The sequence below is a fragment of the Charadrius vociferus genome, unplaced genomic scaffold (genome assembly GCF_000708025.1).
Source record: "Charadrius vociferus isolate BGI_N301 unplaced genomic scaffold, ASM70802v2 scaffold858, whole genome shotgun sequence".
In the NCBI taxonomy this organism is placed as follows: domain Eukaryota; kingdom Metazoa; phylum Chordata; class Aves; order Charadriiformes; family Charadriidae; genus Charadrius; species Charadrius vociferus.
In genome coordinates this window covers 3,223,298-3,243,651 of record NW_009649724.1, presented here as the reverse complement: position 1 = coordinate 3,243,651, position 20,354 = coordinate 3,223,298, and the positions used below count along the sequence as shown (strand labels likewise).

The following is a 20,354-nucleotide window of genomic DNA, read 5'->3' as shown; positions in this document are numbered from 1 at the left end:
TTTCAGCCTCAGCATTGCCTAGAAGAGGATTTAGCTGATACCAACTAGCTATAAGGGATGCTAAAGTTAGTCAAGAGGGAAAATTTATCCAGCTCTTCACCATGCTAGTTATGCATATTTAAAAAGACCAAGGGTGGGCTAAAGTTTAGCATTGTTGTTGAAATAGAGGCAATGACTTTTAGTACCTTCAGTGGAAGAGAAAGTTTAAAAACTCCTCTTCGAAGGAAAGTGAAAAAAAGGACTTTATCCCCATCATGAGCATCCACAAATCAAAACCTTGAGATACTTGTGAAATAGCAGTGATTTACCAGACCTTGGAAGACAATAATGAACATCATCCCAGATCTCTGGCTGCAGGATATGAGGCCCAGTTCATCCAAGAAAGGCATTTGGAAATTTTAATATAATCCAGAGTAAAGATTTATAGCACATTAGGGTGAAGATAGGCAAGAATAATGTCACATTAGGCTTGCAATAGTAATAATAGTGAACTCTAAGCCATGTTTCAAGAAGACAGTTTTTCAGAGACAATTCAGTGTCTTTTGCAGTGATAAATAAGCTGAACGAATATCTGAAATTCACAAGTGTTTGTTTAATGGGAGACCACAGATTCGCTATGCCTTCTAAATGTTGGGGTTCTTTTCAAAACTTAAGACAAATAACTCTTTCAATTAAATAAAAGAGAATCCTCCCTTGAATACTTGCATTGTAAAATTTGCAGTCTTTTGCCAGTGCTTATACATAAAGGAAACATAAAGGAAATCCATCTTTCTTTCCCAAAGCAGACTTGCAAAGGTATGGGGTTGTAAGTTCCATGTTTAGAATTCAGCTTTAAGCAACCTAAGTTTACTAGAAATTCAGTGAGGAAATGTCACGGTTATAATTTCAATATCCCTTGGGCTTACTTATCCATTTCACAGCATCACAGAATTTTCAGAGTTGGAAGGGACCTCTAGAGATCATCTACTCCAACTCCCCTGCTAAAGCAGGATTTCCTAGAGCACAATTTCACGCTGTTATTCTGGAACTCAGGTGCCCAGAAATGCACCAGGTATAGCCACTACCTGACCTTTCGTGTCAAGGGATCCCTGCAGCCCAGGGACACACAGTTTACAGTCCTGGGCCAAGGCATTATTTTATACGCTATAAAATTGTGTGGCAGAGGCATTTCTTGTCCTTCTCCAAAACAAAACCTACCAGCTGTGTGATGGCAACATGTTTCTGATCCATTTTCTCGACTGCCTCGGGACTTCTGGTGTTTGAGGTTTATCTCAGAGGAATGCACCACCTGTGATGGACACGTCAAATGTCTCCAAAGTTTCAGCTTGACTTTGCAGTCCTCTCCAGCTGCAATGGAACATGAATTTGCAGCTTAAATTTTGAAATGGGATACATGGGGAGAAGCAGCACAGGAAACATCTGAAAATGCAGATATGCTCTGAAAATGACACTGTAAAAATGGTATCGTGGCAGAAATTCTTGCTGGGACTTTCTGAGCTAATGCTCTTTTCGAAACTCAAAGGATGATTTCTTTTTTTAACTACTGATGCAGCAAACCATCACCATGGGGTCTGAAACTCCAGCCGGGTTCAATCTCTCTCTTACGTCATCGCCAGTAATAAAGATTCCACAGCTGGAGCTTTGCTGACAGTTGATAATGATGCATGAGACAGTATAAAATCCACATTGCCCTCCAATAGCTGTGCTGGTTTTACAGGGCTAGTGGAGGTAGAATTGTGTTCTTGTCAGCGGGGTGAACAAATGTGACTCAGAGATACATGGCAAGCTCTTCTGTTTAAGCAATAATACTTTTTTTCAGGGTCCCTTTGCTGACCATAAATATCACCATCCCCAGACTTTAAAATGCCATCTGTTGGAACTTTGTAATGCACTTGTGAAGGATGGTGTGGGTTGTTCAGCACTGATGTCATTATGTAGCATTGCAGAACCGAAGCTGTGACAAAGGGATAGGTTTGCTTTTGGAAGCTTTTTGCCAGAGGGAGAAAAGTCACAGTCAAATGTCACTAATAGTGTTCCCAAGTATAGGTATAAGATCCAGGCAGGTGGGAGAGAGTCAAGAGAACTTACCCTGCCAGACACTGAGTGTGATCAGTTTATGTGCCTTGAGTCTTGTTATAGCTCAGTACTTGTTCAGCTTGGCAAAATGCATTGGAATCAGTAAATTACATACATTTGGTTTTGTAAACAATGGTTAATGCTTTGACTGGGCTACAGTGAGTGCTAGAGCCTTGAGGCTTGTGTATAGTATTACCATCCTTTTTGCTTTCCTGCCAGATCCCACCCTATGGACCCAGGATCATGTGCGCCAGTGGCTAGAATGGGCTATAAAGGAGTATGGATTGATGGAGATTGACACCACCATCTTCCAGAATATGGATGGCAAGGAGCTCTGCAAAATGAACAAGGATGACTTCCTTCGAACCACCTCCCTCTACAACACAGAAGTTCTGTTGTCTCACCTCAGTTACCTCAGGGAAAGTAAGTATTGCCCCGACTCATCCCAGCCCTAGTGTGACATGCAGATAGGATAAGCTACCATGACCATTGAACTTCTAGGGGTCTTCTTGCAGGATAAATAGCAGCAAGGATTATGAGAAAAGAACAGAGAGAGGCAAGCAGAGAGAGCAAAAAGGAAGGGAGGAATAAAAAGTGCGTTGGAAAGTTAATTTTAACTTAGATGGATTTAGTGGTGCTATCAGGGAGGTGAAGAACTGAGCAGGACTCTTAAGAAGATTAGATAGTCTTACAGATAATAAAAACATCTGTGGCTGTAAGATAAAAATACATAAATTTGCTGTGGAGATTAACATTAACTGATGGGTCACGGGCAAATTATTCCATAACTTGGCAGTTAGAGGGCTGGGCACTTCCCCCCCGCGGCTTCTGGTAAAGACTGTTTCAGAATAGGGCCCATAACTGACCACAGTTGGAGATTTTCAATGTTCCTGTAGGTCCAGATTTGTTGGAAAGAGGAAAAATGCAAGAGCAATTCCCCAAAAGTAAGTCTGTTGAAGCAGACATCATGCAAGTGACCTAGTACTCAAAGAACAAGTTTTGCTGAACCTCTTTATTGGTGCTCTCTGTCCCACCCTAGAGTATATGATGGATCCAATACTCCTTTTTGCTGTATTAAGCCCCTAAAACAGAAGCTGTGAGCAGTCTTCTGAGCTATTTCTGGAAAAGCATATCGCAGCAGCCCAAACAGGAATGATCACCTTATGGTTAGCACATGCTCTTAGGCTGGGATTCTTAAATCCAGACCTTTCTAAGAGTTTCTGAGCAACCATGAGCATGTCCTTAACTTCTGAATGTCTCCTCTTCATCTATAAAATGGAGATACAAGCATTGCCTTTCTTCACAAAGGTGTGCTAAGGATAATTGCATTTTGATGAGGCCAGAGAACTTGGAGCTAAATCCCACCTGCTCCAATATTTTTTCAAATGAAACAGTTTTTACAGGAGTATAATTATTTGAGGACTGAAAAATCAGGAGAAGGTGCCATAAAGCAAGACGGGAGGGCAGGGAGGGAAAGAAAAAAGTCTGTTTCCTCTACTGGGACAGCAAATTGTGATGTAAAGGCAGCTGAAGATGTCTCCATCTGGCCATTAAAATAAAGCAGTGAGACCGCATTTATTTAGGGTGTTTCTTCAAAGCTGTTCAGCGCTGGTCCCTCCCTGCCTCTGCTAAAATCAGTGGGAGTTTTACAGATTACAGTGGGACAAGAGTTAGATCACAGATGGGTGCCTCTGTAAGCCCCACCTTTATTTTGTTTGAGAAGTCGAGCCAAAGAAATGATTCACAACAAATAAACGAATTGTTGGATTTGAACAGTTTTTGTCCCTTGCGACTTCACAATAAAATAATTTCCCATCCAAAATAATTTGCAAATTTCATCCTGTTTCATCAGCAAAGAGCTGCTGTTTCACAGAGCATTTCGAGATTATTGCGGACACAGAATAGCTTTATAACTAAGGTTTGCATACAGAATTACATACTTTTACGGGAAATCGTAAGGCAGTTTTGTGAAGCCAGTGTTGCTTTGGCCAAACCTGCTGACTTTGGCTGGGCAAATCAGACGCTTTGTAACCGGAAATGATTTTAAATTCCCACAAGATAAATACTCAAGTGAGACACTTATTTTTGAATTGTCTCATTGATAAGACTTCAGAATTGACAGAAAGAGATGAAGAAGGAGTTGTATGTTTTTTGAATCAAAGAACCAGGCAGGATTTGAAAAGGTTGGCAGGAGTTGAATTCTTCAGTTGCTTTAGCTCCAGACAGCATCTCCAGGGATTGTCTCAAGTGTTAGGGATCCCATTACTTGGGGTGTTCAAAGAGAGTATCAGAGGAATTGTATTCTTGCTCTCATGGCATGAGCCTGAAGACATGGATACAACTGCCACCTTTACCATTTGCTGCTGTTCATTTGTTCAGGAGCAAATTCCTGATTGATCCTACCTACCTTTAGATACCTGCAGTCCATAAATTAGAAGTCTGGTCACACCAGTCTCTATGTATAGAAAAGAAGCAACAGGGCATGTTGAAATTCAGGATAGTAGTCCACTAGTTCACACATCGCCTTTAATGACTGAAATTAGGAGGGACAAATCTTTGCTTCAGTTCCTCTGTGCTTCAGTTTTACTTTCTGTTAAATGGAGGTAGTAATACTGCCTGCTCAGTCCTCCTGATGGGTTCATCTGTTGAGATGGCGAATCTGTGGAGCAGGGATTGTCTCCCACATCTCTCAAAACCCAGCACAATGGAGTGCTAATGCAGTTGCAACATTTAAGTGCTGCAATGCATGCTGAATAATAAGCATAAAAATATAATGTTCTGCCAGGGGAATGCCTACAATTATTTTCTATGCTATTAAGCTAGCGCAAAACCCAAGGAACTTTGCTGGATTCACGCAAATTAGTTATTCCAATTTTACATGGATGCATACGAAAGGAGAATTCAATCCCTGTCCATCCCCAGCTTTTATGATTATAAATTTCTCTCTGTTCAGCCCCGTGGGCTGTTCTAAGACGTCATGCGAGTGCTGTCCTTATTAAAGCAAGCTCCTGTCTGAGTGGAGGTCGGGCAGCCTCTGAAGAGCATTCCTTTCCATGCAGCTGTTCCTAGCGCTGCCTAATGACAGTCTGGTTTCTGGATTGCTGGTTAACTCCCTCACGGAGTAACGCCTTCGAAAGGAGCTTATTGTTTTTCCAGACTGATTTCCAGCGGATGTTTAGTGCCGAGCCTCTGAGCTCAGTGCCATGGGGAGATGGTCTTTTTTCATGAATTTTCCCCTTTTGTAAGGTTGTTTGTTTCAGAGATATCCAGCTCTGTTCCTGCTTAGGGTGGAGAATACATGATGGCAACAAAACACTGGAGAACTTTGGGGAGCTGCAGCTCTATAGGCTCAATTACATCTGCCCAGTCTGTCTCTTGAAAGGTGTTTGTCCTGTCAGGATGTTAAGCTGCATATGTGATGACTAGCAAATCCTCAACTTCGGTGTTTGTTTTCCAAGAAACAAAACTGATCTGAACTTTCTGAGCCTGTTTGCTAACTAGGCAAGGAGGCCCACTGAAAATCAGCTTCCTCAGAAGGTTTTAAACATTTTACACTCCTGATCAGGGTGAAAGCATTCTTAAAACTGCCTATGAAGTACATTATTTTGGCACATCTGAGTCCAGATTGCAAAAATAAACCTGTAACATTTGCAAGACCTCAAAAAACCCTCAATCTTAGTTTTGCAGATAGAAGGTTCAGGTGAGCTATTTAATATAGTCGAGACTAAACCAAACTCCTATCACAGCACCTTTAGTCTTCAGGCAAAACGTAGGTCTGGATCAGAATCATGCAGTTGTTTCCTGTTTCCGTAACCTATTGAAGCAGTCAGGAATTCAGACGTCTCTGATCTTTAGGAGATTTCAGACTTGCAGAACCCAGTTCTGCAGCACACTCTATCTTTTGGAGTGTCTCAAAACATCCCCCAGTAGTTTTTCCAGGGAACTTACTCTCCGTGTCCATCTCCCCCCCCCCCCCCCCCCCCCCCCCAACAATTATCTTTCTTCAAGTGTTACTTCCAGTTTCCTCTCCAAAATTGTGAAGCCATGCCTTGACCTTTTCTTCTTGTTCATCCCCTTGCACCTTGGGACTCCAGACGGACTGACTGCTGTGCCGGTATCCTTTTCAAACACAGTCTGCCTGGTGAATCTTCTCCAGTCAGCCAGTGGGCAGTGGGAAGGGAGATTTGAATGTTTTCATGCTATGCTTGGGATGAACATCAAAAGAAGCCTGAACTGTCACCTCCCGTCCTTTTCCTCTCTAGTTATGGGGGGTCGGTTGTGTGTGGTGTGTACAAACGAAAAGAGCCCGAAGGGGAAAGAATGAGACTGTGGTGAGAAGCAGAAGCAGAAAACTGCTTTGTGGTTTCAAGCCATATATTAGTGCCAAACAAAACTATACTGCTAAATGCAGCAGAACCCTGATTCTACCAGGAGATGCGGAGGGAAGGCCACAAGGCCTTCAGAAGGCGAGGATAAAAAAGACTACCAGGTTAAACAGACTTCAAGATTGTGAAACCAAGATGCTCCTGCATCTCAGAAGGATGAACTGCCTTGTGAAAAGGAAGGCTTTACGGGGGAGAAACTCTCCTGCTCTGCTTTTCAGCCCTTTTCCATCTTCCTCTTTCATTAATGCAAGGGAAATAAAAGAAGAAAGGAAAAGGTGGAGGGAACCATAAGATAACATGTTTAATATTAATTACAGGAGAATAGCCCTGCACTTTATAGTAATACCAGTGTTTCCAGAAAGACCTGATTTAATCTAAAGTGTCACTGACCCAGTGAGGGGTAGGGGGAATAAGAACAAAACGAAAATTCATCGCAGCCAAAGTTTTGCCCAAGAACGAGTAAGGCAGGGAGCAGCCTGGCCTCTGTCTGTCTGTCTGCTTCTCTCTGTCCTGATCTGTGTCTCTGGCTTTCTCTCTTTTCCTCCTTCACTGAAAACCCTTAATAGGAAACACATTTCCTTTTCTGTGGTGTTCCCACCAGAAACCTCAGACTGTCGGGCAAAGGTGAGAACTTTTAGCAATTAAACTGGGGGAGGAGCCGCCCCTTTCCAGTGGCTTGGACTGCATTTTTTAGCATAAAGTAGCTATAGGTTGATCATACAGGCTTGTTCAGCGCTATTCATCACCCCACCCCCACCTCCTCAGCCAGTCAGTGCAACCAGGCATTTGCAGCCTATTTAGTCATAGAAAACTGTGTTTCTGAATTCCCCAGCACTTCCCTGTCTGGCGGGGGCAAGCTAGGCTGAGCATTGCATGCAGGATCTACTTCAAATAACCTAGAAAGGAGAGAGTGGTGGACAGGAGTTTCCCCACAGATATTCAAGAAAGAAATGCCAAAGCCAGAAACCATCGGGTGAAAACATGAGTGAGGTGGACAACACCGTGGCGATTCCTCCCACAGCAGCAAAAGAGCAGCCAATCTCTCAAAATATTTAAGCTAATCACTTTGGCTATCTGTAGCTTTCACAGTCAAGGTACCCTTGGGATCCCTTTGAACTCTTTACCCCCGAGTTTACCATGTTATCCATCCCAGTCTTTTGAAACATTCCCTGTCTTGCAGCATCTCGTAGCATCCATCCTCCACTCCCTACGAGCAGGCTTTGTTTTCCAACACCTTCTACCTCTGTGTACATGCTGGCTTGTGCACGTCTTTGGCTTTGTTTGCATTTGGGGAAGAAAAGAAATCCATAGGAAAACAGGGCCAATAAGGTGCAGCACCTGCAATGGCTATTACTTCTGGCAGTGAACTGCCTAATCCTCAGCTGTCACAGGAAAGTGAATACTACTGAGGGGCAAGTGAGGTCAGTGTTATTTGGGATCATGTGGATTAGAGGAATGTGGAGACTGCGTGGCTTAGTCACAAGATCCTAATCAGTTAGTACTACAGTACCTGCAAAAGAGGTACTCTTAGCCCTGCCAAAGGATCTGGGGATGCTCAGAGGCAGCATAGCACATACAGAAATCTATACTGTTTGCTGTGTGTTGCTTAGGACTAAGTACCTTAAATGGGACAGAATCTCACTGAATAGAGGGCTGTGTAGATATAAATAGCAGAAAGTGTCTGTAAAAGCACTTCTCTTTCGTACCCACCCATGGCAAGATTGGTGCCCTGCTCCGGTTCACATCATTGGTCCCTACGCAGAAGGCACCTCTGCCTTGTTTGGAGTGTCAGCGCCTGATGCAGTAGAAACTTTTTCAAAGAGCTGTAGGAAAGGTGAGCCTAGAAGATTATGTAGGGTAAACACATATAACTAGACAACCATGAAATGTGTATTACATGCTGGCTTCCAAGAGCTCACAGGGCCTCTTCCTCCATTTCCAGAAGAGTTCGCAGGAGAACCAAAGTAAAATGCTTAGAAAAGAACATTTCCACCATAGGCTGTGCAAAACAAAGACCCTTCCAATGGGTTCTTTTTTGTGCTCCTCTTGAATAGTTTTGTTTCAAGTGGGGCTGGATAGAAAGGCCACTCTGAACGAAGGAAACTACTTTCAAATTCTGCAAAGCATGGGGGGGATGCTGGAATATCAGTGACATTTTTGCAGCAGTTGGCTCAAAACCAAGCATGTGACACTCTAAAAATGTTCAGATCCTGACAGTGCAATTCATGTCACTTCTACTGTATGTTCCTCAAACAGGAAATTTCTCTGTCACAGCTAGAAAGAGAAAAGCTTCTTCCTTATCCTGTTGTACAATCTATGCCATAGTAATTTCTAGAGGCTCTGCTGTGATAGATATTGTACCTGTATAAATGTACTGTACAGCCTCACTCCTTTATATCATTTTTCAAGGGAGGACATCAAGGTGCTCAGTGAAGGAGGCAAATGTCTGTATTTTGGTTTGCAAGTGGAGAAACAGTAGCATGTGTGTCATAAAGCTACCAAGCTTTTAAAAGAATTTCCTATCCATCATACAAAATGTGCCTAATTGTCTGAAAAATTTGGTCTTTAGATCCTAGCGATAACCTGGCTGCATGGTTCCCCACCGGCAGAGCGCATTCAAACTTCAATAAGTCCTTTTCTTTTCATTATAGGTAGCTCACTGCTGGTCTACAATACTCCATCCCACACAGAAGCTTCCTCGCGTCTTGCCACCAAAGAAGGTCAGTCTTTTGTATAGAAATGTCCTGGCTGCCTGTGCTTTCACAATGTTTTTGATTGGGTTAGAACTAGTCCATGAAAATGTTCTGATCTGCTATGCCCACACAGCATGGTTAAAATAGAATAATTCACAATTTGCAGCCCCATCCATGCTGAAAATCACATCTCCACTTGCCCAGCCAACATTGTGGCATAAAATGTGTATCTGTCATTTTCACACTTGTATATTACTGAGTTGATGAACTGATGGCATATTTTCTGTTCTTTATGTGAAACAGTTTGAAATCTCAGACATATAGTAAGGACAGAGACACTATTTCTCTCTGAATGAGTTCATAGTTGAAAGGATAAAATTTTCTCACAATAAATTCCATTACTGAATAAAGGCCACTCAGGTCTTCCAAAACCATTCATGAATCTGTCAGCTAGTTTCAACCACCAAGGAAGACCAAAAGTACCTCTGGGACGCTTTCATTTTGGAACATTTTTATTTTCTTTTTCAAATAACCCCAAATTTTTAATCTATTAGAAATTCTGATCATGTGGATAGATCTCAGAAACCTTGAAGTTTAAAAGTTAATAACAGACTTGGGGCTCCTTCAGGCTTTTGAATTGTTTGTATATCCTTCAGTCAGGTTTTTCAGGTTTTCCTCTGCAGCTACAGTCCTAATCCTTTTTCCTATTTTTAATCAAAAAAGGAATTCTCACAGTCATGGTAAAATTATGAGAGTTGGTGGGATGGGTATGATGCACATCCCTCACTTACATACGACAGTAAGTCACAGTCAGACAGCTGAATTGCTAAAGGCCAAATAGTGTGTTGAAGACCAAAAATCTGGTTCTGTGCTCTATAATTTACTCTGTATGACTATAAGCCTTGAGTTTGGTTTTCCTTTCCCTTTGTGTAACTGCAGGAATATTGGTTTCGTTCACTGAACTGTGTGCAGCTCCTCCATTTGAGAAGCTTCTGGGAAAAGTGTGAAATCTCATGTCTGCCGTATGAGATAACCCACCTAGAAGCAGTCTGCTCTTGTGCCGAGACAGTTTCCTCACCTCATATGTAAACATTTCTATGCTTTTCAGGAGAACATGGCTTGAGGTTTGCATTTCAAAGAGTAGTGGGGAAAGGCAGAAAGTCTTTTATTTAAGCAGCTGGAGGGAGAGAGAAAACCCCCCATTTCACGGAAAGCAAACTGAGATCACACATTTAACAAGGTTCTGCATGGTGTGTCTGGCTGCTTCACTGACTAGCACTGCTCTTAGAGCCAGCACTCCTTTCTCCTTGCACCACACTGCATTTCATCTCCAACATCTGTCTTGGACCCTGGACACAATATCAGTGCTGGTTTTTGCAGCAGCAGCTTTTGTCCAGCGTATAACTATCCATTTGAGCTGTCTGTTCCCTGGCACACCGTTCTCTCTTTATGAGACAGGCCTTAGTTGATAAAACATGGTACATTGCAGAGACAAAGCCATTCAGGCTTTTCTGTGACTGACTACTTTGACGCTAACAGTCATCTATTTAAAATTAGTAAAAGCTAGGCTTGCTCCTATTTGAATAAAGCAGACACACGTGCACGTGTTCCTCCACAATTTCCCCCATAAACATACACGCACATCCAAGACTGCTCTTTCTGTCTCAGGCCAGGTGGTTGCTAAAAATAAAGGGAAGAAAGCTGTGTTTTTTTATTAAAGAGAAATGCTCTGTGTAAAATTGCACTCCTCTGAATTTTTTATACCCTTTATCTTTGCAAGTTGGGCCCAGAGTCACTCAGGCAGAAAGAAATTTGAGGGAAAAAAATGTTCCTCCCCCTCCATTTTTACTGCCCTCAAGTGTGTTTCTTTAGTGCAGCTGACAGAAGTTTGCATTTGATTTCTGTCAGCTAGGCGTTTTTAACTTTACATGGTACTTTCATCGTGTGTCAATAAAGGACTAAAAACACCCATGGGATAGTCAAATAAAAATTAAGAACTAGCATAGAAATGTTGAAATCCCGTCTATTCCTCTACTGTTTCTTCTTGCAATGCATAAATTTCCTCTGCATTCATTTGTCTGAATGCTGTTCTAGGATAAACCAACCCACTTCAAACTATAGTCACTGATTCATGCTCCAAATACTATTTGTGAGATAAGACGACAGGATAAGAGACATGTGAACATGACAGGCTGACAGATAAGGAATTGGGGGAGCAGAGTGAAGTGTCTTGTCCAATATCAAAGAAGAAACTTGTGATGGACGTAAAGCTGGGCTTGGAATTCCTCAGCCTCAGTCTAGTCTGTTAGGCAACAAGATTTTCCTTGCTTCCTTTTAAGGCTTTTTAATGGCCTGTCTTCAAGATGATTATATTCTTTTGGAAAAGGAATTGCAGGTTAAAAATAATGTTTTTTATAGGTATTTTCTTGTCTCCTTAACTTCTCAAAAGATGAAGCATTTTGCTTTATGTTAATGCATCTTGAATCTACTAATCCTGTAAATATTTCTTCTCTCTATGCCTGTGAATAAAAACAAACAAATTTTTCTAACCACCTTCCCTTGAGGATTCAAAAGCAGGAAGAGGTGATGAAATAGTACAATACATGTCAGAGAGAGGAAAATACTATTTTCTTCACTCCTCCTGTAATTTTTCTTGCACGTTCTCTAAGATCACATAGCTAATGCAAATAACCTGCTTGTGCAAATTCCAGTGAGAAATGCATGCTCTTTGCATACACTTACACTATGCTTTATACAATGTATTCCATCCACATACTGTAAAAAAGAACCTACATGGCAAAAAAAGGTACGGCTGCAACACAGACAGACGCAGATGTTTCACGTGCAGCGTAGGGCTCTACTCTCTCCCGAACCAGTTAGAGACATAGCAGGGCACGTTCGGTGTCACCCAGAAGCACAGGGCACTGCTTGACCTGTGGCCCAGGCTGGCGAGGGCAGCGCTGCTGCCACAGGACTGGATTTCGTGCTGTGGCTCTGGAAACAGAACCGCCTTGGCTGGTTGCAGCTGCAGACTTTACTCCCTTTTTTCCCTTCTATTTTCTGCCCTCTCACTTCTCTTCTGCAATGCCAGCTCTGCATACAGAAGAACCTGTAGCGCTGCTTTAGGAGAGTTAAACTGCTTTCATAGCAGAAACAGATACTGTAAACTTATACAGCTGCTGCACAAAGCATATGCATTTTGTTCGCAGAACAGATAGGTAGAAACCTTGCCGTGTTCAAAGGACTCTTGTTGCCTGAGCTTCTTTGCTTCTCAGCCTCATAAACACTCAAAAGTACGGTATTTAGCGTCATTGGTACAAATTGTCTTCAGCTGCCTTTGAGAAATAAATTGCTCTAATGAAAATCACCAGTATTTTTTGGCTAGAGAACAATTTTCTGGAAAATGAAATGAGGTTGCTCTCATTGCTGAATGGAAAGATTTGTGTCCCACTCCCAGCGCTCCACTGGAGAGATGGTCTGTTTCATTTTCCGTGACTGTTCGGAGCAATGACTGACCTACTGTAGGTACCGGAGACATGAGAGAAGAATCTGAAACCACATTATCTGCCCAAGTCCGTGGAGATTTTAAATTGCTCTCCATCAGAATGGTGTCATTTAAGTACGTTTCCATAGGGAAATGGAAAGTATACTCACATACAACAACATTTAGGAGGCCAAAGGGCTGTGTCCCGTATGGTTGTGAGCATCTCTTCACAGGATACTGCTGGCAGTTTCCAAAGAGGCAGAATCATGACGTGTTGATGTGTAAAATTACATGTGTCTAAACAGGCACGTAGGAGTGTCTGGTGTTGTATACGTGGTGCTTTGTAGTACCTGCTGATAACGCAGAGAGGTGGGTATTCGTGCAGTGAGGTGCCAGAGCAGGATAAAGGAAGGTTTGGCTGATAAGAGCTACACCGACTCATCACGTGTGAGAATTTAGGGGAGTGATTTTGCGTGGCTGTTTGCGGGCAGATCATGTATATGCATGTATATGCAGGTTATGTATGATCTTGATTAAAAGGCTGGATTCAGCATGGGCCTCTGTCCTCCAGCACTAAGGCAACATAGGTAGCTTAGAACAGTGGTAAACCAGCCCAAAGTCTCATAAATCCAACTTAAATTCAAGCAGAACAGAGGAAAAAACGATGTGTTACCTGCATTTTCAAAGCGGGAAGAAATTTGTATGTGAATACATGAATATGGATGTAGGAGACAAATTTTAAGGATTTGGTCTGTGGCTATTGCATATTTATATTTGCATTATGAAGGTGTTTGTGTGAACAATAAGGATGTTTGGGTATAAGGTGTGTTTGCTTGTATGTTTTGTTTGGTTGTTGGCAAATTTAAGGAGACAAACAAATCAGTGAGCTCTGAAACTCACACAGCGTCATTTCCCATGGGTTTGTACCCATGTTCATTGTGAGCCCCTAAGGAAGAGTGTCCTGATGTTGGAGCATTAATAAGATCTCTCTCACGCAGAATTCCTGGAACCTAACAAAATATGAGTCCGTGCAGCTGCTTTTCTCACTGTCAGGGCTGCAATCTCTCTCCTCTTTCCCCAGCAGTTTCCTTTAGGTTGGTAGGAACTCTTTAAAACTCATCTCTCCCGCTTGTCAAATTGGGTGACAATTTTGGGTAACAGGTTCAGAAGTTTTTGGGGGACTGGAGAGGGAGAGGGGCAAAGAGACCCCAGGCAGCATGATTGCATAAGCACGGTTCCCACAGGAAACTAGTCTCAAATTCCTGCATAAAATTCTTCTCTTGGAAAGGCCATTTTTCAGGTCTAAAAGGTTGTCACGTGAAAAATATTGACCAGTTTCATTAAACGCTTCTTTAGAGTGTGCCAGCAAGGCCCCTTGTTCACAGCAAAGGTTATAAACCCTCCAGTCTCAGTCATGTCAGAGAAAAAGCAGTTGCAGCTTTATGCCCTTTTAATTGTCTGTACACGCTAAAACATTTGTCGATGATATTTGTGTGCCTGGTGATGAAATATCCCATTTTTAGCTCCATAGCAGAAAAAGGGGAGGCTTTTTTGGTGCTTCTCTTATTGCGACTGTGTGGCCAAACCAGGGATTTATGATTTCAGGAGAGACAGTAGCTAGTGCTCTTGGATTTTTCTTTTTTCTTTCGTTTTTTTTTAATTGTTTTCCTTTGAAATTCCAGAGTTAGTGTTTTGTCTGCTTTCTCCCTGACCCTCTTCAGAGGCAGGCGTGTGTTTTTTCACCAGAAAAACTGGAAACAAAGAATCGTTGTCTTTAAGCTGTAGCAGGCAGGAAACCCAACTCACAAGGGATCACCCTGAGCCAGCGCTGTCCCAGAGTAGACTCCAGTTCTCTGAATTCAACCTGACAGCTTGTCTGGAGCACTTTCTAAGTAACCATTATCCTTCCTTTTCTCCCAGCAAAAGAGCTATTATTTTTTTGCCTAGGGTGCACTGCAAGCAATGTTATTGCACATGGGGGGGGTGTTACACGTTTGCTGGGGTGCAGTCCCTCCCGTGAAAAGCTCTTGGAAGCGCTTTGGCTGTTTCCTAAGACGAGTAAATTTGTTTCCTGATAATGAGTTAAATGGGCAAATGCTGTAAAGCTGCTAGCTGCAATGTCTGCGCATGTGTGTCTTCCCTTCCCTTTTCTCTTATGTGTATATTGCTGCGTCTAGCTTTTTTCTCCATGAATATGCATTTCTTTTTCTTTACTTCTGCATTTCTGTGTTTTTCAATAGGTGCAAACTGCAAGCACGTTAACTGTTTGGTTTTGCCCCTCTGTGTGCTGGGGGGTAAAATATGCACAGTGCTCTTTGCGTATTTGTGCACGCTCCTGTGTGTGTTTTGGATGAATGTGTATATAAGTGTGCGAAGGGTGCTCCGAAACGCGCCTTTCAGCGCATGCAATTGTGTGTCTGCGTTTTTGCTCGGCAGTGTGCCCATCTGCATGTGGCCGTTGGTGTCTGCAGCCCGGCGTAGCTCAGTAACGTGTATGTTGACTGGAAAGTGACTGCTTTTCAAAGCTGGCTCTGGGAGGGATTCTTAGGACACATGCTTCAGTCTTCATGCGCTGTGCATTGGGACTTCTGCTGCTGATATTAAAAAAAGCAACAACATCACCAAAAAATCTCATTACTTCCTCCTTTTCTTCATAATGTGTCTTTGTAAGCGTTGCACAGGGTAACTCAGACGTGAATCAGGAAGTTCCACCGCTGCACGGCTCTGGGATGTTTTTCTAGCCCCACTCGCACAACTGGGGGCTGTCGCCTATGGCTCAAAGCAAACAGGGAGTGACTCCAAATTTTGGAGGCCAGAGCTCTCCTCCGAGTGGCGGATCAGAGCTCCAGGGTCTAGAGCTGCTGCGCGCAGGAGCTCATTCATGTCGCCCTGGCAGGCTAAGTCTAACGGGGAGAGGAATCGCAGATCTCAAGTGGGAATGCCCTGCTTCAGAAGGTCCCTGCCCCTGTCTGTCCAAGCTGAATGAGTCCCCTTTGGAAATCCTGAGTCCTACTTCTGTGCATGCACTCTGTTACCCTCCAGATCCTGGCTGATGCTGGAAATATGTGGGCTTCAGCCACAGTACTTTAATCTGACACTGGATCTAGAATAGGAGTTAAATTGAAAAGGTTTGATCGCTCTGGTCTGTATTTCCACGAGGATAGCAATTATAACCGGGCTCTCAGCTACTTTCAGAGATTCCCCAAGTTAAACCTGTTTTTCATGTCCAAGCTCTGCAACAGATTTCTTACACAAATCCAGCGGTCGGTCCCTTCTCCCTTGGTTTGAGTTGACTTTGGATCAAAACCTAATGTTGTTCCAAACCTCGACTTTGGTCTCCACGTCAGTTTCTTATCTCTAAGGTTAATAGCAATGTAGAGATGTTGGATTATTTTTTTATTTTATTTTATTTGTGAAACAATCAAATAATCTGATAATGTAGGATAGAGGTTATTTTTGAAATTATTCTGCACTCAGCTAGTTGCTTCCTCTTAGTGGAGAGACTTAGAATTACTTAATTCCCCATATGAACCCTGTACTGGTGATTCTTTAGTGCAAGGAGCAGGACATTGTGGTCTTGAAGCAGAAACAAATGAGTCTGGTGCTTGAAGGCACTGAAAAGTCTTACGTGACCGTGAGAACAGTAATAGTAATACTGGCCGTGAATGACATACAGCATGACATATGGCATACGTGCTAAGTAATTGTTTTAGTTAGCAGAAATAGTAAATTGAAAAGTAATTCCTTGCAAAATAAATGATACTGTGGGTGAGATTTCAAGGCCTCAGTGTACACAGTTATGACACGCATGTAACTGGCACCTGTGTGTGTGTGCCATAGGGCTAAATGTTATGGGACTGACTTTTTGCCGACTTGCATGAGCCACCTCTTGTAGCCATTTGAAAAGGCTGGAGTACTCCTCATACTCTGCTCTGCTTTCTAGTCTTGTTCCACCAGCTCTGCTACACACTGTCAAACCACCTACAGACAAATGATAGCATCCGGAACCTTCACAGCTTTATGCTAGGAAAAACTGCATCTAAGCAAATCTCTTGCTGCTGACATTGTAAGGGTTTGCACCGTATGTGTTGAGCATTTACTACATATACGTAGAGCCAGCGTGAGCCTGGGAAGAACCTTACAGAGTCTACAACCTTTAAGTTTGCTGCCATCATTTAAAACAATGCATCTAATGTTTCTAGGAGGAGTTGGAGGTGTTTTTGGCTTCTTTGCCCCTGCAGAAACCCACAGTCTAGGTTTCTTCTCTCCAACTGGCTTTAAACACAACCCCACCTCTTCAATGCCATCTCCAGGAGGTTAAATGACTGGAGTGTGAGGGCTGGACGCTCAGCAGCTTGGCAGACCTTGCTTACATGTTTGGTTTGCAGCAGTAGTGTTTTTTGTTCCCATGCGCCTACGCTGGAACTTTTCCAAGGTACCAGAATAGTGCCACCACACACAACCTCACTTTGGGAGGAAAAGCGGTGAGGTCCTATGCCCTCCTTTCTTTCTCTCCCTGTAAAGTACTTGCCGCAAAATAGACCCCAAGTGACCACTTAGATTAATCACAAGTCTGGATCCCCTAGGACACCTAGTTCTGCTTTTCCCATCTAGAGAAGCTAATTTAAATACCAGCCACCAAGCCAGGATCCTTTCTTCCTACCAAAGCAGATGGACTCATTGCAAAAACCAGACTGTGTTCTGCATGGAGAAGCCCATGGATCTCACAGCCCGCTTCAAATTTGCAGCCTTCTCCTTCCGCTGATTTGCTTCATTGAAATCTCTAAGGCCAAGTCCTGTCTGGAAATATAGTGCCTGTGCTCCCTAACCAAATAAGAGAGGGTATTCAAGAGCAGGTCCTCTGTATTTCAGGTTTGGGATTTTTTTCGTTGTGTGAACTGAGGTCATTCAACTCTTCTTTGTAAAGCCCCCCAAGATGCTGTGGTAAGGAATCCAACAGAAGATGGCTAAATGACTGCAATCATTACTGATGTTACTATTCACCTGAATCAGCACGGCAGACTAGGTCAGAGGCTGCTAGTGCATTTCAAAGGGAGATGGAGGCAGTGTTAGTAAGTGGTCAGACAATTCACCGAGACTTGGGAAACCTACCTTTATTTTCTTCCTGGCTTTGTCCTCAAGACTTAGGACAAGCCACTGTCCATCCTCTGGCTGCCTAATCTCCTTGGAAGTATCAGCTTCATTAGGCAGAGATTGGTGGGCTCTTTCGTTTGCTTAGCACCTACCATGCTGGGGAATTTAGATGCCCCCCCAAGTTTGCTGCACGTGTGTTTCCCCAGACAAAAGTTAACCCGGGCATGACACTGCCCACGGGCCTGACAGAGGGAGCTGATGTTCAGACCAGTCACTCTGCACCTTGACAGTGAGCCCCAGCAGTTCATAAAGCAGACAGTGACTGACTGGAAAAGAGCTGCCACCTCTGCCAGCGATGCTATGAATACGATAAATATGCCATGCTATTCCTTCCCAGCCTTGCTCGCAATTAAGGGCACTATGCCAGCATAGATGGCATTTCAAATAAGATCCCCCTGTAGTGCCTATAAAGCATTTAGTCCATAAATGACCCAGCCCCACTGTATCCATCGTAGAACAAAAAGGCCTGAAAAACGAGGATATTACCGGCCCAGTGCCCGTTATTCTCCTGGAAAGCCTTATCAAGGCTGGTAGCACAAAATAGCGCCTGAATCTGGTGTGGCTGAAAAAGCTCCTACGGAGAGAGCAGGATGAAGGGGCTGTCAGCACTTACCAAGCAGCTCAGGAAGCACGGGGACTGTGAGCCTATTGTTCAGTTGAAATCTCCCCCTGTGCTTCTCCCCTTCATCCCAAGCTCTCAGATTTATAAAACACCATTTTTTAAAAAGAATTTTAAGAACTTTTTAAAGCTTATCAGAGAGGGTTTGCTCTCTAATACATCATATCTTAAACACAGATTCCCTAATGGCTTGTTCGTTGGACTGCATTCAAGCTGAAAGGACCGCTAGGCATCTAGGATGGTCTTTGCTGTGATGTGGAAATCTGCTTGGGGATTTTAAGCCCGGTTTCCTAGGGAAACGAGTCTGTGCCTGCCTGTCCATCTGCCCCCAGCCCCCAACAATATTTGAGCCTATTAGGCTGTTTAGACTAAATACGATCCAGAGGTATGGGGAACAGGAGCGAAGCAGCACTCAAGCTGGGAGATGGCGGGGGGGGCTGTCTGTAAAGGTGGGCTGGTGGTTCGGTGGAGCCTGCCTTATCTTCCCGACTGCAATTCCATACTCCTACGCTTACATAGCGCAGCCTGCAGCCGTTCTCCTCCTCCATGTCCCACAGTCTCAACCGGGGGAAACCTGGGACACGCTCCTCAGCTTCTTCCCCATGTCAAGCCCTTCCTTTGTCGCACCAGACAGTCTGACAAGAAGAAACTGCAGAGCTTTGGAGAATTAAGCTCATCTCTTGAACTTTACAGGACAGCCTCCCTAATGCCCAGTCTCAATCTTGCTAATTTTGCCATGTTCTAAGCCTTTTCTCAGCCTTCTGCGTGGCCTCACAGGCTGTTTCACTACTGTGTTATTTCTGATTTACATCTAATTCCAGAGGAATCAATAGACTTTGAAACAGGAGTTGCACAGCGGAGGATGAGAACTTCCACACAGCAGAGAGGGTGGTGAGGTCGGAGCTGGGGGAGATTTGGGGTGAGAAAGTATAGACCAAGGTTAGAAGGTGTCCAGAGACCAGTGCTACGCAGTCTGTTCCGCACAGCCTGACTTCTGGGAAAGCCACTTCATCTGGAAAAGGCAGCTAAAGCCTGAGGAAAGTGCATTTATGCATGTAAATAAATAAAATTAACCTTCCCAGGCGCGCTGTGAGTGTGAATGTTTGCAAAGCTGTGAGATCCTTAGTTGAAAGGTGCTGTGAAAGTGCAAAGCATTATTAATATCCTTTACCTTACTCATAATAGAGTATGCATTCATTCTGGGGAATTTCTGGACATAAACCAGACAGCTGCAGAATGACATTTCTTGAAAGCATCTATGATTTATTTTCTGCTCTTTAATTCCATTTTGTATTGAACACACATTTGTCATAGGACTGTTGTTCCACTGGGCCTTTTAAGTCTAAAACAGACTTGGGGACCTGATCCTTAGCTGGTATAAATTTGCCTCTAACTTCACTGTAGCTATTTGCTGATTTACACCAGAAGATGACCTCAGTCCAAGAGTTTTAGTTGAATTTCCATAGCGCGGCAAGTTTTGGTGTAAAATCCAAGTGGTTTTAATGACAGATAAGACTCTCCCTGTAACTAACCGTCTGGCTGGAGTTCTGTAGGATCTCTTCGAGCCACTGGGCGTCAGGTCCTGGGAATGATATTGTTTTTGCAGAAATCCGAGTCTCTGGATAGGTTCCCTGGCTCTGCCTTTTCCATTTTGTTTTAAACACGTTCAGCTTTAGGGTCTGGGCCTGGAAGCCAGGAGGGCTGGTGTGGTTCTTTCACGTTGCATGGATTTTTGTGAAAGCAAAACAAAAATAGCTTAGTGGATTTGGACTTCTTTTTTTGAGAGGGATGGAAAGAGTTGGAAACTTGTACTAGCTGAGTGAACACATTTTGGTAGCAACGCCTGTATGGCTAACTATGGTATTTAACCCTTCTTACCATTGCAAAGTCACACTCAGAGCCACGTCTCATTCTAACAACACAAGTGCAGCTGCCCCTATGTA

At 43.3% G+C, this 20,354-nt stretch overlaps 1 protein-coding gene across 3 annotated transcripts in view; it reads left to right on the top strand.

The window, feature by feature from the left end:
- FLI1 (Fli-1 proto-oncogene, ETS transcription factor) overlaps window positions 1–20,354 on the top strand; it is a 77,333-nt gene that overhangs the window by 48,675 nt on the left and 8,304 nt on the right. For all 3 annotated transcript variants that reach the window (XM_009890811.1, XM_009890810.1, XM_009890812.1), the window contains 2 exons: window positions 2,296–2,499; window positions 9,113–9,181. In XM_009890811.1, the coding sequence (XP_009889113.1) occupies window positions 2,296–2,499; window positions 9,113–9,181 (273 nt within the window). The remainder of the gene's footprint in view (window positions 1–2,295; window positions 2,500–9,112; window positions 9,182–20,354) is intronic.